Below are 24,262 nucleotides of genomic sequence, written 5' to 3'. Positions count from 1 at the left end.
ATTTATTAAATTTAAGATGGCAATCACCGTGAGCATCCTAGATACATTACAATAAAGCCAGAAAGCTTACAGGAAGAGGAAAGGCGAGTTTGGGGTTCATGTAACAGTAACTGAAGCTTCTGCATCTGTCTTAATGTTTTTCATCTCCTGCTTTCCCCAGGTGTAATACTCAACTATTAAGAGTAGAAATTTCACAACTAAGATGAATCTCCTTAACACTCTAATTTCTCCTAGGGACAAGCAGGATGGTAGTCCTCACATGTGGGTGACATCATCCGATGGAGCCAAGCAGGGAAAACTTTTGTCAAAGTTTCTAGAAGCTTTGACCAGCACACTGAGCATGCCCAGTATGCCAGTATCCGCTCGTCCACGCGAGGTCCCCCTTCTGTCTTTTTTTTTTCCAGGGTGCAGTTGCCTCGTGGTTTGTGGAGTTCCACCCTTTTTCTTGTCTTCTCAAAAGCATCGTGTTTTCCCATTTTTCCATCATCGGATCCCCCTTCGCAGTCTGTGCCTCCTCGGCATGGTAGGTTAAATTGCTGTTTTTTCACTCCTTGCAGTCTATTCCCGACACCTTGCCTCGCCGTGACTGCCGATCATCGACTGCACGCCGTGTAACTTTTATGGCGTCATCTGGTTTTCATCGATGCCTCCAGTGCCCGTGGACCATGTCCATCACGGATCTGTATGAGGTTTGTATCCTCTGCCTGGGGGCCTCGCACGACGTCTGTGGGTGTCATCTGTGCAATCAGATGAACCCCAAAAGCCGTCGATCACATCTTTATAAGTTGGAGAAACTTTTCGGTTCTACACCTGTGTTGGACCCCTCGACACAGAAAGGTCACGGGGAGCCCCTTGATACGCTCCATCTCGCTGTTCCTCTCTCCATTTCTTCAAAGAATCGTGAGGACGGTGACAGATCCTCCATGATCTCACCGGTGTCCCGGATATCGGGGTCCTCCACCTCTTTGGCGCCAGGGAAAGACTGGGCCCAGCACTGTGGAAGATCCCACAAGCATTGCCACCGGTCGCCGTTGGTGCACAGCTCCGGTTTCAGCGTGGTACCGGCAATGGACATACTGCCACTGGAGGCCCTATCCTTCGATGCCCCTGGGAGTCCCAGGCTTTCTCCACCGATGTCGATGCTGGGCACCGTGCCACCTCAGAGACCTGAGGAAGAGCTGGTGATGCCTCGTCCCCCTCCCTCAGTCCTGGCCTCACTGGACTTTCAAGAGGAGCTGGATCACAGGGTTCTGACCATGGTGCTCAGGGCTCTTCAGCACGTCGAGCCACCGGCCCCCATGCCAATGTCCAAGCTTTCGCCGTCAATCCTAGCACTCTTGCTGGAGCGTCTGGATGTCCTTTTAGGCGCCCTACCTACCTGTTCCCGAGGGGCCTGCGATCTTGATCATTGGATCTGACAGGGCCATGGCCAAGGCTATCCCCTTCTAATTGCTCACGGAGGAGGATTCGCGATGCAAGACGCTGGAAGTACTCCAGTTCATTGGCGCTCCTAAGGAGATTGTGACTGTTCCCATCCACAACATCTTCAAGGATTTCCTTCTTCGGATGTGGGAGCATCCGATCTCTATTTCCCCTGTCAGTAGGAAGGCAGATGCAACCTATTTGGTGCAGCAAGCCGTGGGGGTTCGAGAAGCAGCGCCTTGTCAGTGATGGTAGAGTCCGCCTTGAGGAAAGCCAGGTGCTCCTGTGCCCATGCTTCTGTGCCGGCGCCCCCCCCCCCCCAAGTGAGAACATAGGAAGCTCATTGCCTTGGGCAGGAAGGTCTTCTAGGGTGCTACGCTGGTCGCCCGTATTGTTGCCTACTAGCTATACATGACTCAGTACAACTGGAACCTCTGGAAGCGAGTCCAGGACCTCACAGAGGGTCTGCCTCAGTGGCAACAGGAGGCATCTCTGCCATCGCCCTGATGGGTTTAGAGGCTGGCAAGCCTCTAAACCCATCCCTCACCCCCCTCCCTCACACCCCTCCCTCACCCCCCTCCCCTGCTCATTGTTTATTGTATCAGGTTCATTGTAAAGCCCTGTTGGCTATTTTATAGTTCTATGGAAACCGATGTGATGTTTTCCTAACGAATATCGGTATACAAAACCTTCAAAATAAATAAATAAATAAATAAATGATTTCCAATCCACCTATGATGTCTTTGAAATGATGGCCCGCATAGCCGCAGTGGGCATCATCGCCCATAGGGATGGCCTGGCTCAGATCTTCTGACCTCCACTCAGAGGTACAGGAGAAGCTAGCTAACCTCCCCTGCACAGGTGAGGTTAGCTCCGGCTCCGGGGCTCTCTCTCTCCTCTTCAAGCGACGTCTGCCAGCAGCGATCCTACTCCAACGCGGCACCGGCTCGAGGGAAGGCCTGCGCGATCGGCGCCACAGACCCACCGGGGTAAGGCCTCAGATCCCTCTTACCCTCGCTGGGTCCGAGCCCGACCGCGTGGCTACGCGCGCCGTCCAGCCGCCGCCTCCGACCGTGCCGTCCAGCCGCCGCCTCCGACAGTCTAGAAGGCCCGCCCTCTTACCTGTGCAGCCAATCGCCAGGCCCGGCGGCCCTTTAAATCATCCTCCAGCCCCGGTGCTGTGCGCCGCGCGACAAAGGGGCCCGCCCCTTTGTGCGCCCCTTCGTGCGCCTCCGCAGCCGCAGCTACCCTGCAACCTCATACAGACTAACAACAATCCTTCAGTCTCATCCTGCCTGCTGCCACGGGACTCCGACGCCGCCCAGGATCCGTTATCCATCAACTCTACATCTCACAACCCAAATACAAGTCTTGAGACCAACAGGACCCCACCAACTGTAAGACGTTTTACCCACTCCTTCAGGCTCTTTATCTCACATACTCCCACAGCAGTTTAAAAAAAAATAAAAAAAAAAATTTGTTGCCTTAGTTAAATGCTATGTTCTACAGCCTGTTATAATTGTTACGATAAATGCCTGATTCTACCTAGTTTGCTTGTATTGCCTATATAATTACCTGCCTCTTCTGACATTGCCTGGATAACCACGTTTATTTGCATGTATAACCACGTTAATCTGCCTGCATAACCTCTGCCTGCATAACCTCTGCCTGCATAACCTCTTTAATTTGCCTGCCTATCCCTCTAGAGACTATTTGCCTGCCTATCCATCTAGAGACTACACAACCTACCATACCTCAGAAACTAGATATCACACCCGCCTCACCTACACCACCCAGTCTCCTGCATTCCACCCACAACCTCTCCTCCCTACCATAGGAAATTATCCACCCGTTACCTCATACTAACCCACCCCTGCAGCGAACAACACACTACCCTACATATAGCAACCAAACAACAGCAGAACCCCCCCCCCTTTACAACAATGACTCCACAACCTATTCCCACCATAAAACACTTCTACACCCACCACAAAATGACCAGTCACACATACATCACACAACAACACAGATCAATCATCCCCATTATGGCATCCCCCCTCACACAAATCCTGGGTATGCTATCTTTCTCCATTCTACTACTCAGCGCCCAATCCATTCTAAAAAAGACCATTCTACTACAGGACATCCTCACAGACGAAGCCCCGGACACATGCGCCATCACAGAATCCTGGTTAAAGGATACCGACTCCGTCTTAATTAACCAACTATCCTCAGATGCATACAGCTTATTTTCCATACCTAGAAGTAAAAAAAAAGGAGGTGGACTACTCCTGGCCGCCAAAAAGAACTTCAACCTCACGCTCCAAAATATTACACCACCCCCCCAAACTGGAAATCAGCATATTCAAATCTAATTCCCTCCAACTCTGCTTAATCTATGCCCCCCCCTGGCCTTCTCGAAAAAATCCCTCCCCACTCATAGAATACATCTCTAAACACATAAACAATACCAAGCCTGCCATAATTCTGGGAGACCTGAATATTCATGTAGACCGCAACCCCCTCTCCCCTTCTTCTGAAGCTATCTTAACAGCTATGACAGCACTCGGTTTCAAACAAAATGTCTCAGAACCCACACACAAGGCTGGGCATACACTCGACCTCATCTTCACCAACTCCTCAATCCAAACTGACCAACCCAGATGCACACCCATCCCCTGGTCAGACCACTTCCGAATAGACACACGCTGCACAATCAAAGACACCCCCCCCCCTTGCAACCCAAAAAAACAATAACATTTCGCAAAAAAGGCAAGACTGAAAACATCCTTGAGGCCCTCTCAAAAGAACTCCCCAACATAGACCTCACTGACGCAAACACAGCCACAGCTTCATGGTTTCAAATCACCACAGACATAGCAGATAGACTCTGCCCATCCCACACCAAAGAAATCAAAGCAAACAAAAATAATAAGAAGCCATGGTATACAAATGAACTTAAAACCATGAAACTCGACCTTCGTAAAGTTGAAAAATCCTGGCGGAGGAACCAAACACCCACCATTCTAGCACAGTTTTGCGCCCTTCTACACACCTACAGAAAAGCCACTGAAAAAACAAAGAAAGACTTCTATGCTGCAAGAATCCATCAGTTCCAGTTCAACCCACAAGCCCTCTTCCAATACGTAACCAGCCTTATCACAGCACCAGACAGACACAACCTTAACCACGACGATGAAACAAAGTGTGAAAAATTAGCATCATACTTCAACACTAAGGTACAGACCATTATGGCTCGTTTCACACCTCACCCCAATCTCCCGAACCTAACAACCCCTAGCAATACTCCCAATGACCACTACAATCTCATAACACCAATACATACCTCAAACACCACCCTCTCAAATTTTGAAAACACATCTACACTAGAAACTGAAAATATTATCAAAAAACTCAAACCCGCCTATCATCCCTCAGACAACCTGCCCACTATAACACTAATCTCAAACCCCACATCAATTGCCAAACACATCGCAAATATCCTCAATAAATCTATCTCACTGGGACAGGTCCCAACACAACTGAAGCAAGCCATTATAAAACCCATCCTCAAAAAACCGGACTTAGACACAACTGATCCAGCCAACTATCGCCCAGTGTCAAACCTCCCGTTCCTCTCCAAAATACTAGAAAAAATAATTAATAAACAAATTACAGAATACATAGAAGACCACAACATTCTCTCATCTTCACAGTTTGGTTTCCGTAAACACCATAGCACAGAAACCCTACTTATCTCCCTCTCGGAAACCATACTCAAAGCCATGGACAAAGGACAGCCCCACATACTCGCACTTCTAGATATATCGGCGGCATTCGACACAGTTAATCACAACATACTCATTAAACGCCTCAAGGAAATTGGCATCTCAGACAATGCCCTTCTCTGGTTGCAGTCTTACCTACAGGACAGGAGCTATAGAGTAAAAATCGGCCGCAATGAATCCAAACCGGTCAAGCTATCACAAGGAGTTCCACAAGGCTCATCCCTATCATCAACCCTTTTTAATATATACCTCATACCCCTCTGCATACTGCTCTCCAAACTGGGCATCCAGCACTTCATATATGCAGACGACGTACAGATACTCATACCTATAACAGACTCTATCACTAACCGCAATGAAGACTTGGAAATCTGCTTTGTCTGACATAAACAAATTACTCACTGACAACTTTCTGGCACTCAACACCAACAAAACCGAATTACTCATCCTCTCTCCCCCCAGCATTCCCACACTCAGCCTTTCTTCCCCCTCGCCACCAGGCTGCCCCCCCACCCCAATTCGTCCGCAGCCTAGGCATATGGATAGACAACCACTTTAACCTCAAAAAATTCATTTCTAACACCATAAAGAGCGGATTCTTCAAACTCCACACCTTGAAGAGAATCAAACCACTCTTACACACGTCTGACTTCCGAACAGTACTGCAGGCCATGATCCTATCCAAACTGGACCACTGCAACGCTATCCTACTAGGCCTCCCAAAAAATACCCTTCAACCGTTACAGCTCCTACAGAATGCTGCCGCCCGCATTCTCACAAATACTCACCGTCACGAACACATCACCCCAATTCTTCAATCCCTACACTGGCTCCCAGTAAACTCCAGGATAATCTATAAATCCCTCACCCTCATACACAAAGCCATTCACAACCAAAACATGCACTGGTTACCTGAACATCTCCACATCCACAACACAACCAGACCAACTAGAAAACAGCACCAAGCCAAACTCCTGACACCCTCCCCCAAAGTCATCAAACATGCCACGATCAGAGAAAGATCATTCATTATAGCAGGCACTTCCCACTGGAACAAAATGCCACCCCATCTACGCCAGGAACCCTGCCATAAAAAATTCAAACAGAATCTGAAAACCTGGCTCTTCAAACTAGCATACCCCGACTAACCAACCACGCCCAATTCTACATACCCGACCCTCACGCCCCTCCCGAATGACACGCCCCTACTGAACTTAACAACCATGTCCCCCTTCCTCCCACCCCCCTCCTCCTCTTCCCATTTCAACAGCCCCATCCTCCTCCTCCCATTTCAACAGCTCCATCCTCCTCCTACCCCTCCATATCCACCCTCTTACCTGTCACTTTGTGAATAGTTAAAGAACCTATTTTTCTTCTACCCTCCTAAGAATTACCTCCCCTTACCCGCCCATATTCCAATCACCTTTTCTCTTCTACTCTCCTTTTTAGTTTATCACGTAACACCTGATAAACCACCTATCCCAAGTTGAACAGTTGTCATAATGTTTATCTATTCTAAATTATAGTAATTATCTATGCTTATCTATTCTAAATTATTGTAAAGCCTGTTGTTACGTTACGTTACAATGTGAACCGGGGTGATGTTTTTAACGTGCCCCGGTATATAAAAAATTCTTAAATAAATAAATAAAGCCCTGTTGGCTATTTTATAGTTCTATGGAAACTGATGTGATGTTTTCCTAACGAATATCGGTATACAAAACCTTCAAAATAAATAAATAAATAAATAAATGATTTGCAATCCACCTATGATGTCTTTGAAATGGTGGCCCGCATAGCCGCAGTGGGCATCATCGCCCATAGGGATGGCCTGGCTCAGATCTTCTGACCTCCACTCAGAGGTACAGGAGAAGCTAGCTAACCTCCCCTGCACAGGTGACAACGTGTTTGGGGATAAGGTCCAGGATGCGATAGCACAATTGAAGGACCACCATGACACCCTTCAACAGCTCTCTGCTAGTGCTTCCAATGCCCCATCCTCTGCCAGGAAATCCTCCAGGCTGGGATCCTGGACAACCTTCTATAGGCAGAGGAAGTATTATCCTCCAGCCTCCCAGGCTTGCATACCATGAACTAGCTCCAGGGGCCGCCCCAGCAAGGCCCAGCTATGGGCTTTTGACTGGCGAGGGAGTACGAGTCAAGCGTACCCCCTGATGCCGGATCCCCCAGTGGGAGGCAGGCTCATCGGCTTTGCCCGTTACTGGGAGGCTGTCACTTCGGACTTGATGGGTCCTTACCATAATCCGTCAGAGGTACAGTCTCAAATTCAGTCAACTCCCAGGAACCTCTCCCCCATGTCCATCTCTCAGCCCTTCTTGCAGCAGGTGCGGTAGAGCCGGTCCCGCGCCCCCAGCAGGGATGAGGGTTCTATTCGAGGTATTTCCTAATTCCGAAAAGGAACAGCGGGTTACGCCCCATCCTCTGTCTCAGGACTTTCAACAAGTTTCTCTCAAGAGAAAAGTTCAAGATGGTCTCTCTGCGTATGCTGATTCCCCTCAAAATAGGACACCGGCTCTGCTCCCTTGATCTCAAGGAAGCTTACGGTCACATAGTTATTTTCTCCGGCCACAGAAAATACCTCCGCTTCGTGGTGGGGAAGGCTCACTTTCAGTAAAAGGTGCTGCCTTTTGGGTTGGCGTCAGCCCCTCGCATATTCACCAAATGCCTGGCAGTGGTGACTGCGTATCTCAGGCGTCGTGCGGTTAGTCGAGCGATTCCCGTGCAGGGGCACCAGATGCTTTAGCCCTGACAGTGCGGACTCTACAAGCCTTGGGGTTCATGATCAACTACCCAGAGTATAGTGATAGGAGTATACTATGGTCAGCCAGATGATGGTATACACCCCAGAGTTCTGAAGGAACTCAAAAATGAAATTTCAGACCTATTAGTAAAAATTTTTAATCTATCATTAAAATCATCCATTGTACCTGAAGACTGGAGGATAGCTAATGTAACCCCAATATTTAAAAAGGGCTCCAGGGGCGATCCGGGAAACTACAGACCTGTTAGCCTGACTTCATGGCCAGCAAAAATACTGGAAAGTGTTCTAAATATCAAAATCACACAACATATAGAAAGACATGGTTTAATGTAACAAAGTCAGCATGGCTTTAAACAAGGCAAGTCTTGCCTTACAAATCTGCTTCACTTCTTTGAAGGAGTTAATAAACATGTGGATAAAGGTGAACAGGTAGATGTAGTGTATTTGGATTTTCAGAAGGCGTTTGACAAAGTTCCTCAGGAGAGACTTCTAGGAAAAGTAAAAAGTTATGGGATAAGTGGCGATGTCCTTTCGTGGATTGCAAACTGGCTAAAAGACAGGAAATGGAGAGTAGGATTAAGTGGACAATTTTTTCAGTGGAAGGGTGTGGTCAGTGGAGTGCCTCAGGGATCTGTATTGGGACCCTTACTTTTCAATATATTTATAAATGGCCTGGAAAGAAATACGACGAGTGAGGTAATCAAATTTGCAGATGATACAAAATTGTTCAAAGTAGTTAAATCACAATCAGAGTGTGATAAATTGCAAGAAGACCTTTTGAGACTGGAAAATTAGGCATCGAAATGTCAGATGAAATTTAATGTGGATAAGTGCAAGGTGATGCATATAGGGAAAAATAACCCATGCTATAGTTATACAATGTTAGGTTCCATATTAGGTGCTACCACCCAAGAAAGAGATCTAGGCGTCATAGTGGATAACACATTGGAATTGTCAGTTCAGTGTGCTACAGCAGTCAAAAAAGCAAACAGAATGTTGGGAATTATTAGAAAGGAATGGTGAATAAAACGGAAAATGTCATAATGCCTCTGTATCGCTCCATTATGAGACCGCACCCTGAATACTGTGTATAATTCTGGTCACCGCATCTCAAAAAAGATATAGTCGCGATGGAGAAGTTACAGATAAGGGCGACCAAAATAAGGGGAATGAAACAGCTCCCCTATGAGGAAAGACTAAAGAGGTTAGGATTTTTCAGCTGGGATTAGAGACGGCTGAGGGAGGGATATGATAGAGGTGTTTAAAATCATGAGAGGTCTAGAACAGGTAGATGTGAATCTGTTATTTACCCTTTCAGATAATAAAAATACTAGGGGGCACTCCATGAAGTTAGCATGTGGCACATTTAAAACTAATCGGAGAATGTTCTTTTTCACTCAACGCACAATTAAACTCTAGAATTTGTTGCCAGAGGATGTGGTTAGTGCAGTTAGTATAGCTGTGTTTAAAAAAGGATTGGATAAGTTCTTGGAGGAGAAGTCCATTACCTGCTATTAATTAAATTGACTTAGAAAATAGCCACTGCTTTTACTAGCAACAATAACATGGGGAGATGTGTATCTCCCCAACATCCTCTTCAGTAAACACTGAAGCAAACAAATAATTTAATCTTTCCGCGATGGCCTTATCTTCTTTCAGTGCCCCTTTAACCTCTCTATCATCTAACGGTCCAACTGACTCCCTCACAGGCTTTCTGCTTCGGATATATTAAAAGTTTTTACTGTGAGTTTTACCACCAACTTCTTTTCAAATTCTCTCTTAGCCTGTCTTATCAATGTCTTATATTTAACCTGCCAACGCTTATGCATTATCCTGTCACTCAACCTGTTCGAATCCACTCCAGTATTTTGGTGCCCACACCTAAGCTTCACTTTATTCATGAGCCTCCTATGCAGGACAGCATCATAAGCTTTGCTGAAATCCAAGTAGATCATATTGCATGCTCTTCTTGACCTAATCAAAAATATCACTCGGATTGGGTTGACAGGACCTTCTCCTGATGAATCTGCTACTTTCGGGCCAAAAATCCACTTGTGTGAAGATTGTTCACTATCCTCTCCTTCAGGAGAGTATTCATTAATTTTCCCACCGATGAGGTGAGAATAACCGGCCTGTAGTTTCCTGCCTCCCTTGTGAAGCGGGACCACAATGACTCTTCTCCAATCTTGCGGCACCACTCCCATTTCCAGGGATCTATTGAACAGATATTTCAGGAGACCTGCCAGCATATCTGAGTTCCCTTAGTATCCTGGGATGTACCCCATCCAGAAGCCCTGCCTTCGGGGGACACAGACATCTCAGATGAGTTAGAACCCCTGGAGGAAGGGGAACTCCCGGGGACAGAACCCCATTGAACCATGAGACGCTTCTTCACCAAAGACGAACTTTCAGACCTGGTCATGCACAGCTTGAAAGAGCTTGCCATCCCAGGCACAAGTGCCTCGGGGGAGCCTAAGCCGAAACCCACTTTTGGAGGGACTTCGTCAGACCTCCGTCACTTCCCACTATTACAAGCCATCCAGCAACTAATTGACCTGGATGGGAGGCCCCAGAAACCACATTCAAAGGGGGCCGGGCTCTGGCAGCCATGTACCTTCTGGACCCTGCTGCCAAAGATCTCCTGGCATGTCCGAAAGTGGATGCCATGGTCTGCTCGGTCTTGAAGCGCATGACTATCCAGTGGAGGGAGGAGCAGCACTCAAGGATGCTCAAGATAGACGTCTGGAATCTATCCTCAAAACAGTCTTTTGACGTCTCCTCTATGTCTTTACAGATCGAGGCCTGCTGTGCCATGGTGACACGCGCCTGCTTAGCGCAGACCAGGAACAACACTCCTGGGGAAGCCCTGGAACCAGCCGTATCATTCCTCCTGGATGCTGCTTCGGATCTGGTACGCATGGCAGCTAGAGGAGTCTCATCTGCCGTGGCAGCCAGAAGACAAATCTGGCTCCGAAACTGGTCAGCCGAAGCATCCTCCAAAACAAGACTCACAAGGATGCCTTTCAAGGGAACACTCCTGTTCGGAAGCGAACTAGAGAAACTAGCCAACAAGTGGGGCGAGTCCCCACTGCCGCAGCTACCGGAGGACAGGAATAAGAGAAACCAGCGATCCTTCCCCCGGACCTCCAGGGGCAAAGGATCACAGCGCTTCAACCCATATAAAAGCTCATATCAAGCAGCCCACCCCGCAGGCCGGAGCCAGTCCTTTCGGAACAAGCACAATAAAAGGGGAGCCAGCTCGGGCACAGGCCCAAGCCCCACCCCACAATGAAAATCAACCGACCCATCCAAAGGAAGAAGCCATAGGGGGCAGACTAGCCCTATTCTACCAAAGATGGGTCGAGATAACTTCGGACAAGTGGGTCCTCTCCATCATTCGAGAAGGATATTACCTGGATTTCCACCACCTCCCTCCGGACAAGTTTGTGGAATCTCCCTGCCATGACCCTTCCAAGAGAATGGCAGTGGAAGCTACACTGACCAGGTTACTAGCCTTAGAGGCTATAACACCGGTACCTCCAAAACAAATACTGGTCATTATTCCATCTATTTTATCGTTCCCAAGCAGGAAGGAACGTTCAGACCTATCCTGGACCTCAAGGCGGTCAACCGTTACGTGAAGATTCCCCGCTTCCGCATGGAAACCCTATACTCGGTAATAAGGGCGATACAACTGGGAGAGTTCCTTACCTCCTTGGATCTGTCGGAAGCCTACCTACACATTCCGATCTATCAAGAGCATCAGCGTTTTCTACGCTTCTCGATCCTGGACAGTCACTACCTTTCGGGTTAGCCACTGCACCCCGGACGTTCACCAAGATCATGGTGGTGGCAGCAACACTGAGGAAGGAAGGAATTCGCGTGCATCCTTATCTAGATGATTGGCTGAACAGAGCGAAATCCCCAGAGGAAAGCCACCAGGCAACTAACAGAGTCAAAACTCTACTGGAGAGCCTCGGGTGGGTGGTGAACACAAACAAGAGCTGCCTGCAGCCTTCCCAATCTCTAGAATACCTGGGAGTCTGGTTCGACACCAAACAAAACAAGATCATCCTGACACCGACAAGGAGATCAAAACTGATGACCCAGTTACGGACCCTGTTGAGTGAACCCCACCCCACATCATGGGATTACCTACAAGTTCTCGGCCTTATGGCAACCACACTGGAGGTAGTCCCGTGGGCACGGGCTCACATGAGACCCCTGCAACGCTCACTACTATCACGATGGAATCTGTCCCAGAACTACACCGTACGTCTTCAGCTTCCGGACAGAGTTCAGGCCGAACTATGATGGTGGCTACAAGAAGCCCATCTGAGCCAGGGAATGAGACTATCCTCCCCAACCTGGATCCTGCTTACCACGGATGCCAGCCTACAAAGATGGGGAGCACACTGCCAGGAGCTAACCATCCAAGGGCAATGGAACGAAGAAGAGTCAGGATGGAATATCAATCGCCTAGAAGCCCGGGCAGTCACACAAGCCTGCCCTAAGGTTCAGTCACAGACGCCGAGGCAAAGCGGTCAGAGTAATATCAGACAACGCCACAACAGTGGCCTACATCAACAGTCGGGGAGGAACCAGAAGCCAACAGGTGTCTCTGGAAATAGACCCCCTAATGTCATGGGCGGAAATGAATCTTCAAGAGATCTCTGCCGTCCGCATTGCCGGGAAAGACAATGTCGCAGCGGACTACCTCAGCAGAGAGAGTCTAGATCCAGGAGAATGGAAACTGTCAACCACAGCATTCCAATTGATAGTAAACTGTTGGGGAATACCAAACATGGACCTCCTGGCAAGCCGGTCCAACGCCCAAGTACCCAGTTTCTTCAGCTGCAGGTGGAAAACCCAGTCCGAGGGAATTGATGCCCTGGTACAGACCTGGCCACAGGAGTCTCTGTTATACGCCTTCCCGCCGTGGCCCCTATTGGGTGCGATCATCCACAAGATAGAACACCACAGGGGGCCAGTACTTCTAGTGGCCCCAGACTGGCCAAGAAGACCATGGTACGCAGACATGCGAAGACTGTGGGCAGGGAACCCCCCCTGTCGCTTCCTCCACACAGAGACCTGCTCCAACAGGGACCGATCCTCCACGAGGATCCAGCTCGATTCTCTCTTACAGTCTGGCCATTGAGAGGGCTCGCCTAAAGAGGAGAAGATACTCTGGAGCAGTAATTGACACCCTACTCTGAGCACGCAAGTTCTCCACATCCCTAACATACATAAGGATTTGGAGAGTATTCGAATCCTGGTGTGAGAACCACAACATCATACCACACTCAGTCAAAATTCCTACGATTTTGGAATTCCTACAGAACGGACTACAGAAACGATTGTCCCTCAACTCCATCAAGGTACAGGTAGCGGCCTTGTCAAGGTACAGGTAGCGGCAGCATAGCCTCTCACCCGGATGTCTCTCACTTCCTGAAAGGAGTCAAGCACATCCGACCACCCCTAACGTGGCCGGTGCCTCTTTGGAACCTCAACCTGGTCCTAGATTTCCTAGCAGGAACCTCCTTCAGACCTCTTCGCGGCCTGTCTCTCCGACTATTAACATTGAAGACAGCCTTCCTGCTGGCAGTCTGTTCAGCTCGTCATGTATCCGAGCTACAAGCACTGTCCTGACGGGAGCCATTCCTCAGACTCACCCCGGGAACCATCCAGTTACGCACAGTTCCGTCGTTCCTCCCCAAAGTGGTGTCTCACTTCCATCTCAACCAAACCATCTTGCTACCATCACCAGATGAGCATAAGAATTCGGAAGAGGCTCGAAGTCTGACATCTCAACGTCGGCAGGCTCCTAGTCAGATACCTGGAAAGGTCGGAATCCATATGAAAGACGGACCATCTATTCGTCCTCCACAGCGGAAAGAAGCAGGGGGAAGCGGCCTCGCGAGCAACCATAGCCTGCTTGATCAAAGAAGTCATCAAGGCGGCCTACGTGGGAAGCAGGCAAGCCAACGTCTTTACAAGTCAAGGCCCATTCTACTAGAGCCCAGGCAGTGTCCTGGGCGGAAACCAAGATGCTGTCACCCACCAAGATCTGCAGGGTGGCGACATGGTCCTCCATCCACACCTCCAGGTTTTACCGCCTGGATTTTCAGGCTCAGGAGGACACAACATTTGCAAGGGCAGTACTAAGTGGGTCACGGGCAGCCTCCCACCCAGTTCGGGAGTAGCTTTTATACATCCCATTGGTCCTGAGTCCATCTGCTACACGCTAGGAAATGGAGAAATTACTTACCTGATAATTTCGTTTTCCTTAGTGTAGACAGATGGACTCAGCATCCCACCCACGGCTGCCGTTACTCATGGAATTCTCGGGGGACATCCCCGGGAGCGAGTGATCAAGGGTAAGCCATGCTTTCCTTCATCTAGGACACCCATCCCTACCGGGTGTTGACGTTTCCCGGTTGAGTGCACTGGCGGTCTCCAGCTATAGCCAATTCAACCAGTTCAATTTAATCAAGTTATTCAAGTTATGAAGTTAATCAAGTTATTCAAATTAGTCAGTCACACATATATCCACAATGCTTTTTGAGGAGAATACTGAAGAGCTGCACTTCCTGCAGGGGTATATGTACTAGGGCTGACGTCAGATTGAAATCTGATCAGTCGCCAACTGCTATCAGGAGCACACTATAGCCATTGGTCCTGAGTCCATCTGTCTACACTAAGGAAAACAAAATTATCGGGTAAGTAATTTCTCCAATTTGCAGGTCTCTTGTTAAAGCAATACTAGCAAAAATCTTTGAGACATTTATTGTGGAGGTATTAAAGCTATCTGATTTGCTGAAGAGATATTTGAAGGTTGTGAAATCTATGCTGATTCTATCATTATACATAAATTGAGCACCTTTATAAAACCTCTTGCAAGCCTCACATGCTAAGCATGAAGACAGCACAAAGAGCTGGAGAATGGAGCCAGTGCAAGAGATTTTTTAATAATGCCAGCATACTATATTAAAAGTGCACTGAATTAAAATGAGATCTCAACAATAGGTTTATAGTCTGACATTAATAGCCAACAATTAAACAGTAGCCCTGTATTAACTATATTAATGTATACACATATTCCATTAACATTGGGGTTAAAACTTATCAAACTTTGCAGTATAAAAACTGTTTTATGTACAAACCATTATTGCTGCTCTCACTTCAGATCTTGAAAAATTATTGGCAAAGAGCTGCTTAATCTGTGCACTGTAGTCTTGAACTGCATGCCATGGACTTATACGTGGGGGACACTAAGTAAGCCCATAGGTTCAGAGCAACCTGTTCTTATGTGTATGAATTGCCTTGTAAAGCACTTGCAATTTTGAGCTCTTTCTTCTTGCAAGTGTCTCATAACTGAAGGGATTTTTATGCCGGTGAGGTTTGATGGCAAGCTTCTAAGCTGACATTGCGTGTTTGTGAACTATTTGTGTAAATTTAATAATCTGGGACTAATTATATAAATAACCTGGTTAGGATATTTTTTGGGGGGCTGGGCAGGGGAGCAGTCATGTTCTTATGCAAAGACCTCTCTGTTTAATCGTTTACTATGTTTGATCTGTTATATGTAAAGCTGGTTGCTAAGTTATTGTTTCACTGTAAACCGAGGTGATGTATTGCTATACGTACCTCGGTATAAAAGAACCCATAAATAAATAAATAAATAAAATAAACACATACACATACCAGAAAGTAAGCTCTATTAGTTTTGTGTGGAACTTTTTGTTTCTTTTTGGATGCATAATAAAAGTTGCACAAAGCATACATATGTAAGAAATAGTGTGTTAGAAGAAGCAATAGATGGAAGAAACAGGAATGTGAATAGTGACAACTCTCATTCCAGAACAGAGATGCTGTCTGGTGAACTTACTATGAAATAATTATTTGCCAGTAATAGGTTCTGGTTTTTTTTTTAAATAGCCAGGATAAAGAAGTTACCGTTCTGGAGTAGTGGTTCATTGTGCTCCCTTGCAGGATAGGTCGAGCTGTCAGTCAATCCAGCAATCAGATTGTTTGAATACAACCTGTTGAAATGTTAAAACACCATACAGAAATACAAATATGCTTATGTTTTGGGTTTTTTGCTAGGTGTGAGCAGAGTGATTTGCGGGAATCCTATAAAGGCTCTCCGTGCCCGAAGAGAAAAGCTTGGGGTATGAACATTGTTTTTATGTATGTAATATACTGTAGTATCCTGTCATTAAACCTACAGCCAGAGTATGTGATGGATTTATGTCTTTGACTATCTGACTCTTTCTTTGTTCAATAATGCCTATTGCTTCTGCCATGGTGTAGGTTGCATTTTGTAACTGGAGAATGAAGAGAGCCTGTTTTTGTTTTTTTATCGTTTTTTTAATGGACAGTTTCATACATTAATTGAAAACTCTGGATACTCCAGCAGTTTGAAAAATGAAGACTTAAATGATGTAAGCTCTATTTAAATTGCATGCTGAGATTTGTAGTACTTTTTGAGGCCATTAAAAGTCTTAATCTAGAATACATCTGGGCAATAGTTAACCAGGTTTTCTTCTATAACCTGGAGCTTTTTAGTGCCCATGTTCTTTGGGATAATATTAATGTATCTCTTTATAGATTGTTACCTAAGAATTCTGCTCTCTTCAACATCTTGCCTTTGTCTATATTTTACTATATCCTGTTCTCTTTTTCACTTACTGCCTTCTTCGTTTCCACCTACTCTACCCCAATTTCCTCATTCTATTTCCTCCTACAATGTTTTCTCTAGTCTACCACTTGCTGTAATTTTCTCCTTCTCATAAGAACATAAGAAATTGCCATGCTGGGTCAGACCAAGGGTCCATCAAGCCCAGCATCCTGTTTCCAACAGAGACCAAAACCAGGCCACAAGAACCTGGCAATTACCCAAACACTAAGAAGATCCCATGCTACTGATGCAATTAATAGCAGTGGCTATTCCCTAAGTAAAATTGATTAATAGCCGTTAATGGACGTCTCCTCCAAGAACTTATCCAAACCTTTTTTGAATCCAGCTACACTAACTGCACTAACCACATCCTCTGGCAACAAATTCCAGAGCTTTATTGTGCGTTGAGTGAAAAAGAATTTTCTCCGATTAGTCTTAAATGTGCTACTTGCTAACTTCATGGAATGCCCCCTAGTCCTTCTATTATTCGAAAGTGAAAATAACAGAGTCACATCTACTCGTTCAAGACCTGTCATGATCTTAAAGACCTCTATCATATCCCCCCTCAGCCGTCTCTTCTCCAAGCTGAACAGCCCTAACCTCTTCAGCCTTTCCTCATAGGGAAGCTGTTCCATCCCCTTTATCATTATGGTTGCCCTTCTCTGTACCTTCTCCATCGCAACTATATCTTTTTTGAGATGTGGCGACCAGAAATGTACACAGTATTCAAGGTGCGGTCTCACCATGGAGCGATATAGAGGCATTATGACATTTGCCAGCATGGCAATTTCTTATGTTCTTATAGATCAGCTATTCCATGCCCCTTATTGCATGATCCCTCATTCTAGAATCTCCTTTACTTTGAAAGTGGGCTCTCACTTCTGCATGAAAACTTTGGAGATACTTAAATATCTCTATCATATCTCCTCATCCCACCTTTCCTCTAGAGAATTCATGTTTAGATCTAAGTCTGTCACCATAAGCTTTAGAATGAAGACCACGGACCATTACAGTATGCTGGATTGACTCCCAACCAGTTTACATCCTTTTGAAGGTGCGGTCTCCAGAACTGTATATAGTATTCCAAATTAGGTCTTCCCAGGGACATATACAGGGGCAATATCGCCTCTTTTTTTTGGTTTTTTTTTCTGCTGTCCATTCCTCTCCCTATGCACCCAAGCATCTATCTGGCTTTTTCAGTCACCTTATCCAGCTGTTTAGCCACCTAAAGATCATCAGATACAATATTCCTCAGATCCCACTATTCTTGTGTTCTCCCATTATACCTGATGTGGCCAACTAACATCTTAGACAAAGGACAAGCCTTCCTTCTGATACTACTCGACCTCTCGTCTGCATTTGATACGGTCAATCACTCCCTTCTCATCAACCAACTAACAGCCATAGGTATCTCAGGCACTGCCCTATCATGGTTCAGAACCTTCCTCAGCAACAGAGGATATAAGGTTAAGATTCATAATAAAGAATCCTCTCTTCACCCTGCGTCAGTAGGAGTCCCTCAGGGCTCTTCCCTGTCTCCTACCTTGTTTAACATTTATCTGTTACCCTTATGTAAACTTCTCACTGACCTCAATCTCAAACACTTCCTCTACGCTGACGATATACAGGTCCTGATCCCCATCGAAGAGTCGCTCGCAAAAACTCTGTCTCACTGGGAAACCTGCCTCCAAAATATCAAACAGCTTCTCACAAGTCTCAACTTGATACTAAATTCATCAAAAATGGAACTTCTAATCATCTCACCAGAAAACAGCTCCCTCACACACACTCATCCTACCGTTCCAAATACTACACAAGTGAGAGACCTAGGAGTTCTAATTGACAATCACCTAAACCTGAAAGCTAACATCAACAAAACCACCAGAGACTGCTTTTATAAACTCCAAGTGCTGAAAAGAATACGACCTCTCTTCCACACACATGACTTTAGAACGATTCTACAATCAATCATTTTCGCAAAGCTGGACTATTGTAACACCATCATGCTTGGTCTCCCTTCATCACACACCAAACCATTGCAAATGGTCCAAAATGCCTCAGCCCGTATACTCACTTAACACCAGGAGAAGAGAACACATAACCCCTATCCTGATGAACCTCCATTGGCTGCCCATCCACTTCAGAATAATCTACAAGGCCATTCTCACCATTTTCAAAAACATCCATCAATTAGCTCCAATCGATCTCCATATCCCCCTCCGATTACACCATTCAACAAGACCGACAAGAGATGCTTACAAAGGATCACTTCAAGTACCTCCAGCCAAAACTACCAGACACATCACACTTAGAGATCGGGCATTCTCCACAGCCGGTCCAACTTTATGGAACTCCATTCCCCCGGATCTCAGAATGGAACCCAGCATCTCAACATTCAAGAAAAGACTCAAGACGTGGCTGTTCACGCAGGCCTTTCCTAACTCCAACTCTATGTAACTCCCATCAATCATCACGCTCCGCTAGTAATAGCGTTAATAGCCACCTCTTACATTGTTATTTATACATATATATAATTATCTGATCTTCATTTTCCTTCTCACTCCAAGTTATTGATTTCCTTGTTATATGTAACTGCTTTTCTGCACCATTGTTCAAATTGTAAAGTTTGTTATAATTGCACCCCTGTTTCTTGTGAACCAGCATGATGGGACTACCGTCTTGAATGTTGGTATATAAAAAGACTTAAATAAAATAAATAAATAAATCTTGTGAGCCACATGCAGCTCTTTGGAGCACAAGTTGCAGCTTGCAAGTGAAGTCATCCTGCACTATTGCCTGTGATATCTACCTACTGCATGCTGAGATCCCCTCCACCCCCCTGTTTTTATTAGCCAGCTCATGGGCAGAAATTGTAGGTTTACAACTTCTCCCTGTGAATTTGCTACTGAAAAGGGGGAGGATCACAGCATGCAGAAGCTGCATGCCTTTACTTCCACCTCAGATTGGGCAGCCTGTCATGGACAAAGTTTGGAGAAGGCATTCTCCCCCCCCCCCCCCCCCCCCCCCCCCCCCCCAATCTCAAGACACAAAAGAGGAAGGACCTTGCAGCCACTGTAGATCCAGTCCCACAGCAGTGGAAGAAGAGACCCAACAGGCTGCTGTGGTCCCCATCCTTCGGTAGCTGAGGAATAGACCCGGTGGGGTTGTTGCAGACCCCACTCAACTGGACCTGTGGTTTTTCAAGAAAAGGCCCAGAAGTGAGGGCGCATGTGTATGTGAGTGAATGTGGAAATGTGAGAGTTGGAGAAAATAGTTGTGTGGCCCCTCTCCCCCCATCTCAGTTCAAAGCAATCTCCAAGTGACTGGAAATCAAAAGTTTCCAAGTATGGACAGCTGGGAATTTTTAAGCCTTATTAGTTTTAATTATTGGATGGTGTTTGTGTCTGCTATTTTGAAATATTTTATTGGTGTTTAGGGAAAAAAATTTGTAAGTTTTTCATTATTGGATTTTCTTTTCATCAGGTGTTTTGAATTATTTTTATTAGTATGGTTTTACTATTATGAATGATTTATATTTTCTGTTTGATGTTTGAGGAATGGTGATTGTTTTTCTGCTGTTAACACGGCATAATACAGTGGGATTCGTTGAGGTTTTTATAACAGTGGCAGCTTGCACCGCCGTGCTCTCTCCCCCCTCCCCCCTCACCTTATCACCATCCATTAACCACACATACTCCGATATTGGTGAAAATAGGCCGCAGCTTTTATTAATTATTAATATAAAACCAAACTTTCGGTACCCGAGTATTAGTGCGTTCGTCAAATATTACCATACCGGGCTTCGTACCGGCGTCCGCCATTTTAGCCAGTCCGCCATACGCTCTGACCGGCCCCCCGCCATGTCCAAGCCATGGGGCCATCCCCCGGGCAGCCCACGCCCACCTCTACGCACTTTCCTTCACCTGTGACCACGGTTTGTCCACCGTGTCCTCCGGGCCCCTCCTGGCCCCCCCCTAACTCGGGTACCCCCGCCACCAGGCCGGGACAGTGTTACACTTGTCCCGGGCCCCCCAAACCCCATGGGTCCCCCCAATTCCCCTACTGCGGCCCAACTTCATTCAGCGCATGCTCCAGCGCCTCTTGTATCGCATTGTTGAACAGGTCGTACCCGACGTCCGATAGGTGTATCAGGTCCGGTCTATACAGACCTATGCATGGCTCATCTGCCCAGTTGTGCCGAATCGTTGCCATGCCCACCTTCGGGGCCCAGACTTCAATCTGCCTGTTCACCTTCTTGCGCCCTCTGCACCATAGCTTGTCACCCTGCCATTTTAGCCTGGGTATGATCTCTGACCATACTATGGCTGTTCCCTGGGCCATCTCCCTTATTGCTTCCAAATCCCTTTTTATACCATCAATCAACTGCTTCGCTGTAATTTCCCCCAAGTCGTTGCCTCCCAAATGAATAACTATGACATCCGGCTTTTGCCTTGCGCGTAAGCTGCTCTGTAATTCCGTGATCAATCGACCCCATTTCATGCTTCTGATTCCCATCCAGGTCACACCGACTCCCCGCGGTGCCAATCCCAGGTGCGTGCCGTATGGTCTCTCCCGAGCCCGCCGAGCCGCCCAGTGCACGAAAGAGTGTCCTACCAACCATACTACCTTCCTCCGGGAGAATGGACCTGCGGGCGAGATATGAATTCCTTCGTTACTGACCATTCTCAACCCCTCCCTGCCTCACGTACCTATTTGCTGCTGCTGATCTCCACCTGCCTATCCTTCGGATCACCTCCATGGGCAGGCCCACCTGTGCCGCACTAGTGGCGGCCCCAATTCTAAAGGAGTGCGTACTGAATTCCTCCGGGTTCAAACCCACGCTTTCCACTACCCTCCGCAGTACTGCCGCAAACTGAAATTTGGTTAATGGCACCCCGTCCTTATGAATTAATAAGTGGGCGCCCCCCCGTGGTCTGATTTGTAAGTAATTTTCCATGTTTTGTGCCGGGCAGGTCACCTGTGATGGCACCCTTGCTAGCCTTATGTCCACCCCTTTTGCCCTCTGATCCGTTTTAGATTTATGCACCCTTATGGTAATGCCCTGTTCCTGGACTGTGACGTTGGCATGAAGTATACCATCGTTTCCTTCATCCGTTTTGGATGCCGCCACCAATTCACTGACCCTTAAGGCTGCAAAGAAAGCCGTGCAGAAAGCAGCTCTAAAATGAATCACTTCGAATCCCTCTGACGCTACCTTAGCTACCGCGTGCCATAGACTCACCAATATCTCATGGGTTATTGGCCGCCTCTTGTCCCCCTTCCAGACAGTGCTTCTGGCCCAGCCGGCTAACAGCTTCTTAACCATGAAGTTATCCATGGGGTCACCTAAGCCCTGCGCTTTTGCAAAGAATGCAAAACCTGCCAGTTGATTCACTGTCGATCCTCTGGACATCCCTTCCTCCTTTGCCCATGCCACGAACCTCTCTATGAGCCTACCCTCTATACGCCCCCTTGCCATCCCTGCCCTTGCAAGAATGTTTGTACGCTAGAAAACGCTTTGCAGTATGCTTTCCAAGTTGCTGGGGCCACCGATGACCTCAGCAACCCCCATTCCGTATCATTCCAATCTGCCATAATTGTTTTGGTATTGGAACTCCTTCCGCTTCCGCCTCCGGCACCTGTTGATGAAAGAGATCCCACTTAGCCCTAGATAAAGCATCTGCCACCTGATTATGGATGCCCGGAACATGTTTAGCTCTGATTGTCATGTTTGTTCGCAAGCCCTGTAGGACCACTTCCCTCAACAACGCGGCCACCTTAGGGCAACGGGCCGCCTGCCTGTTAATCACGGTCACCACGGCCATGTTATCCGACCAGAAAATGATCTTTTTGTTGCACAGCCTCTGTGCCCAGACCGTAATGGCCACCAGGATCGGGAATAACTCTAAGAATGTTATGTTTTTTACTAGCCCACTCTGCCTCCACTCCTCTGGCCACGGTGCTGCGCACCATGCGCCCTGGCAGTATGCCCCAAAGCCCCATCCGCCCGATGCATCCGTGTATATATCTAGGTCCTAGCTCGACCTCGCCTCCTCCTGCCACATGGATACCCCGTTAAAATTGTCCAGGAATTCGAGCCACATAGCCACTTCCTTTCGAATTGGGCTCGTGATTCTGATACGGTGTTGCGGCCGCCTGACCCCTTTTGTTGCATCCGCCAGCCGCCTCAGAAAAGCCCTACCCATCGGGATGACCCTGCACGCGAAGTTCAAGCTCCCTATTATAGATTGTAAGCCGACCAAAGTAGTCTTCTTGCTGGCCAGTGCCTGCCTGAGCATACCCCGCAATTTGTTTAACTTCTCGAGCGGCAGCCTCGACGTCATGGCCTGCGTGTCTAGTTCGATCCCTAAAAATGATAGGGTCGTAGCTGGGCCCTCGGTTTTTTCCCCTGCTAGCGGGACCCCGAAATCAGCCGCCATCGCCTGGAATGCCGCCAGTGTTTTTTGGCATGTATCCGTGCCGGCCGGGCCCACGAATAGAAAATCGTCCAGATAGTGTGCCACATTATCGGTCCCCGCCCTTTTTTTTGTAAGACCCATTGCAAAAAACTACTAAACATTTCAAAGTAAGCGCAGGAGACCGAACACCCCATAGGCATGCACTTGTCAAAAAAGTACGAACCCCGAAATTGGAAACCTAATATGGGAAAATTGTCAGGGTGTACGGGGAGCAGTCGAAAGGCCGACTTAATATCCGCCTTAGCCATTAGGGCCCCTTCCCCGCAGCGCCTGACCAACGCCACGGCCTCGTCGAAGGACGTGTATTGAACGGTGCATGCCTCCGCTGGGAGGCCGTCGTTCACCGAGGACCCCGTCGGGAAGGAGAGGTTTTGTATTAACCGAAACTCCCCCGGTTCCTTCTTGGGCACCAGTGCCAAAGGTGACAACATCATCTCCGCGAACGGGGGGTCCGCAAATGGTCCCGCCATCCTGCCCAATTCGATCTCCCTATCCACTTTCTGTTGCACTATGTCTGCCAGTCTTGTTGCCGATGAAGAATTCCTGTAACTTATGCCCTTAACCGTCCCTTGGAAAGGTATCCTAAAACCTTGCTCGAAGCCCTCCCTCAACTGTTCTGCTTCCCGTCTCCTGGGGTATATGGCTAACCACCCCAGCATGGCTGCCACACACACCGGGGACGGTGCCTTCTGAAATACTTCCTTACCTCCCTTTCCCATTACTCCCCGCCGCCGTCCCCTGACCTTTCCTCGCACATTTCGATGCTGGATGCGGTGCCGCACATAATGAACATATGTGTTTGAACTTGCAGTCCTGGAAACTGCACCCCGCCTTATTGAAACGCCAACACACCCTGTTGTTACCGCTTTCCCCCCACGAATTGCTGCTCGCGCTCGTCGCACCGCTATGCGGCCGAACCGCTTTTCGCGAGGCCCCTGCCTCCATAACCTTGCTGGTCATCTGGCGTAGCCACAATCCTACATCCTGTGCTGCCCATGACAAGTTCCCGTTCTCCTCCATTCTGTCCCTGAACTTATTTTATTTTATTTTATTTAATTTCTTTTCCTATACCGATGCTCAAGACTAGGTCTTATCGTACCGGTTTACAATG

General features: G+C 47.4%; 1 protein-coding gene across 1 annotated transcript in view; it reads left to right on the top strand.

The window, feature by feature from the left end:
• Positions 1-24,262, top strand: part of LRRC56 (leucine rich repeat containing 56) — a 435,597-nt gene that overhangs the window by 303,209 nt on the left and 108,126 nt on the right. The window contains exon 10 of the mRNA XM_029582256.1: positions 16,099-16,163. Within this exon, the coding sequence (XP_029438116.1) occupies positions 16,099-16,163 (65 nt within the window). The remainder of the gene's footprint in view (positions 1-16,098; positions 16,164-24,262) is intronic.

The sequence above is a fragment of the Rhinatrema bivittatum genome, chromosome 17 (genome assembly GCF_901001135.1).
Source record: "Rhinatrema bivittatum chromosome 17, aRhiBiv1.1, whole genome shotgun sequence".
Classification (NCBI taxonomy): domain Eukaryota; kingdom Metazoa; phylum Chordata; class Amphibia; order Gymnophiona; family Rhinatrematidae; genus Rhinatrema; species Rhinatrema bivittatum.
The sequence above is the reverse complement of the archived record's forward strand: the minus strand, read 5'-3'. Positions and strand labels throughout refer to the sequence as shown.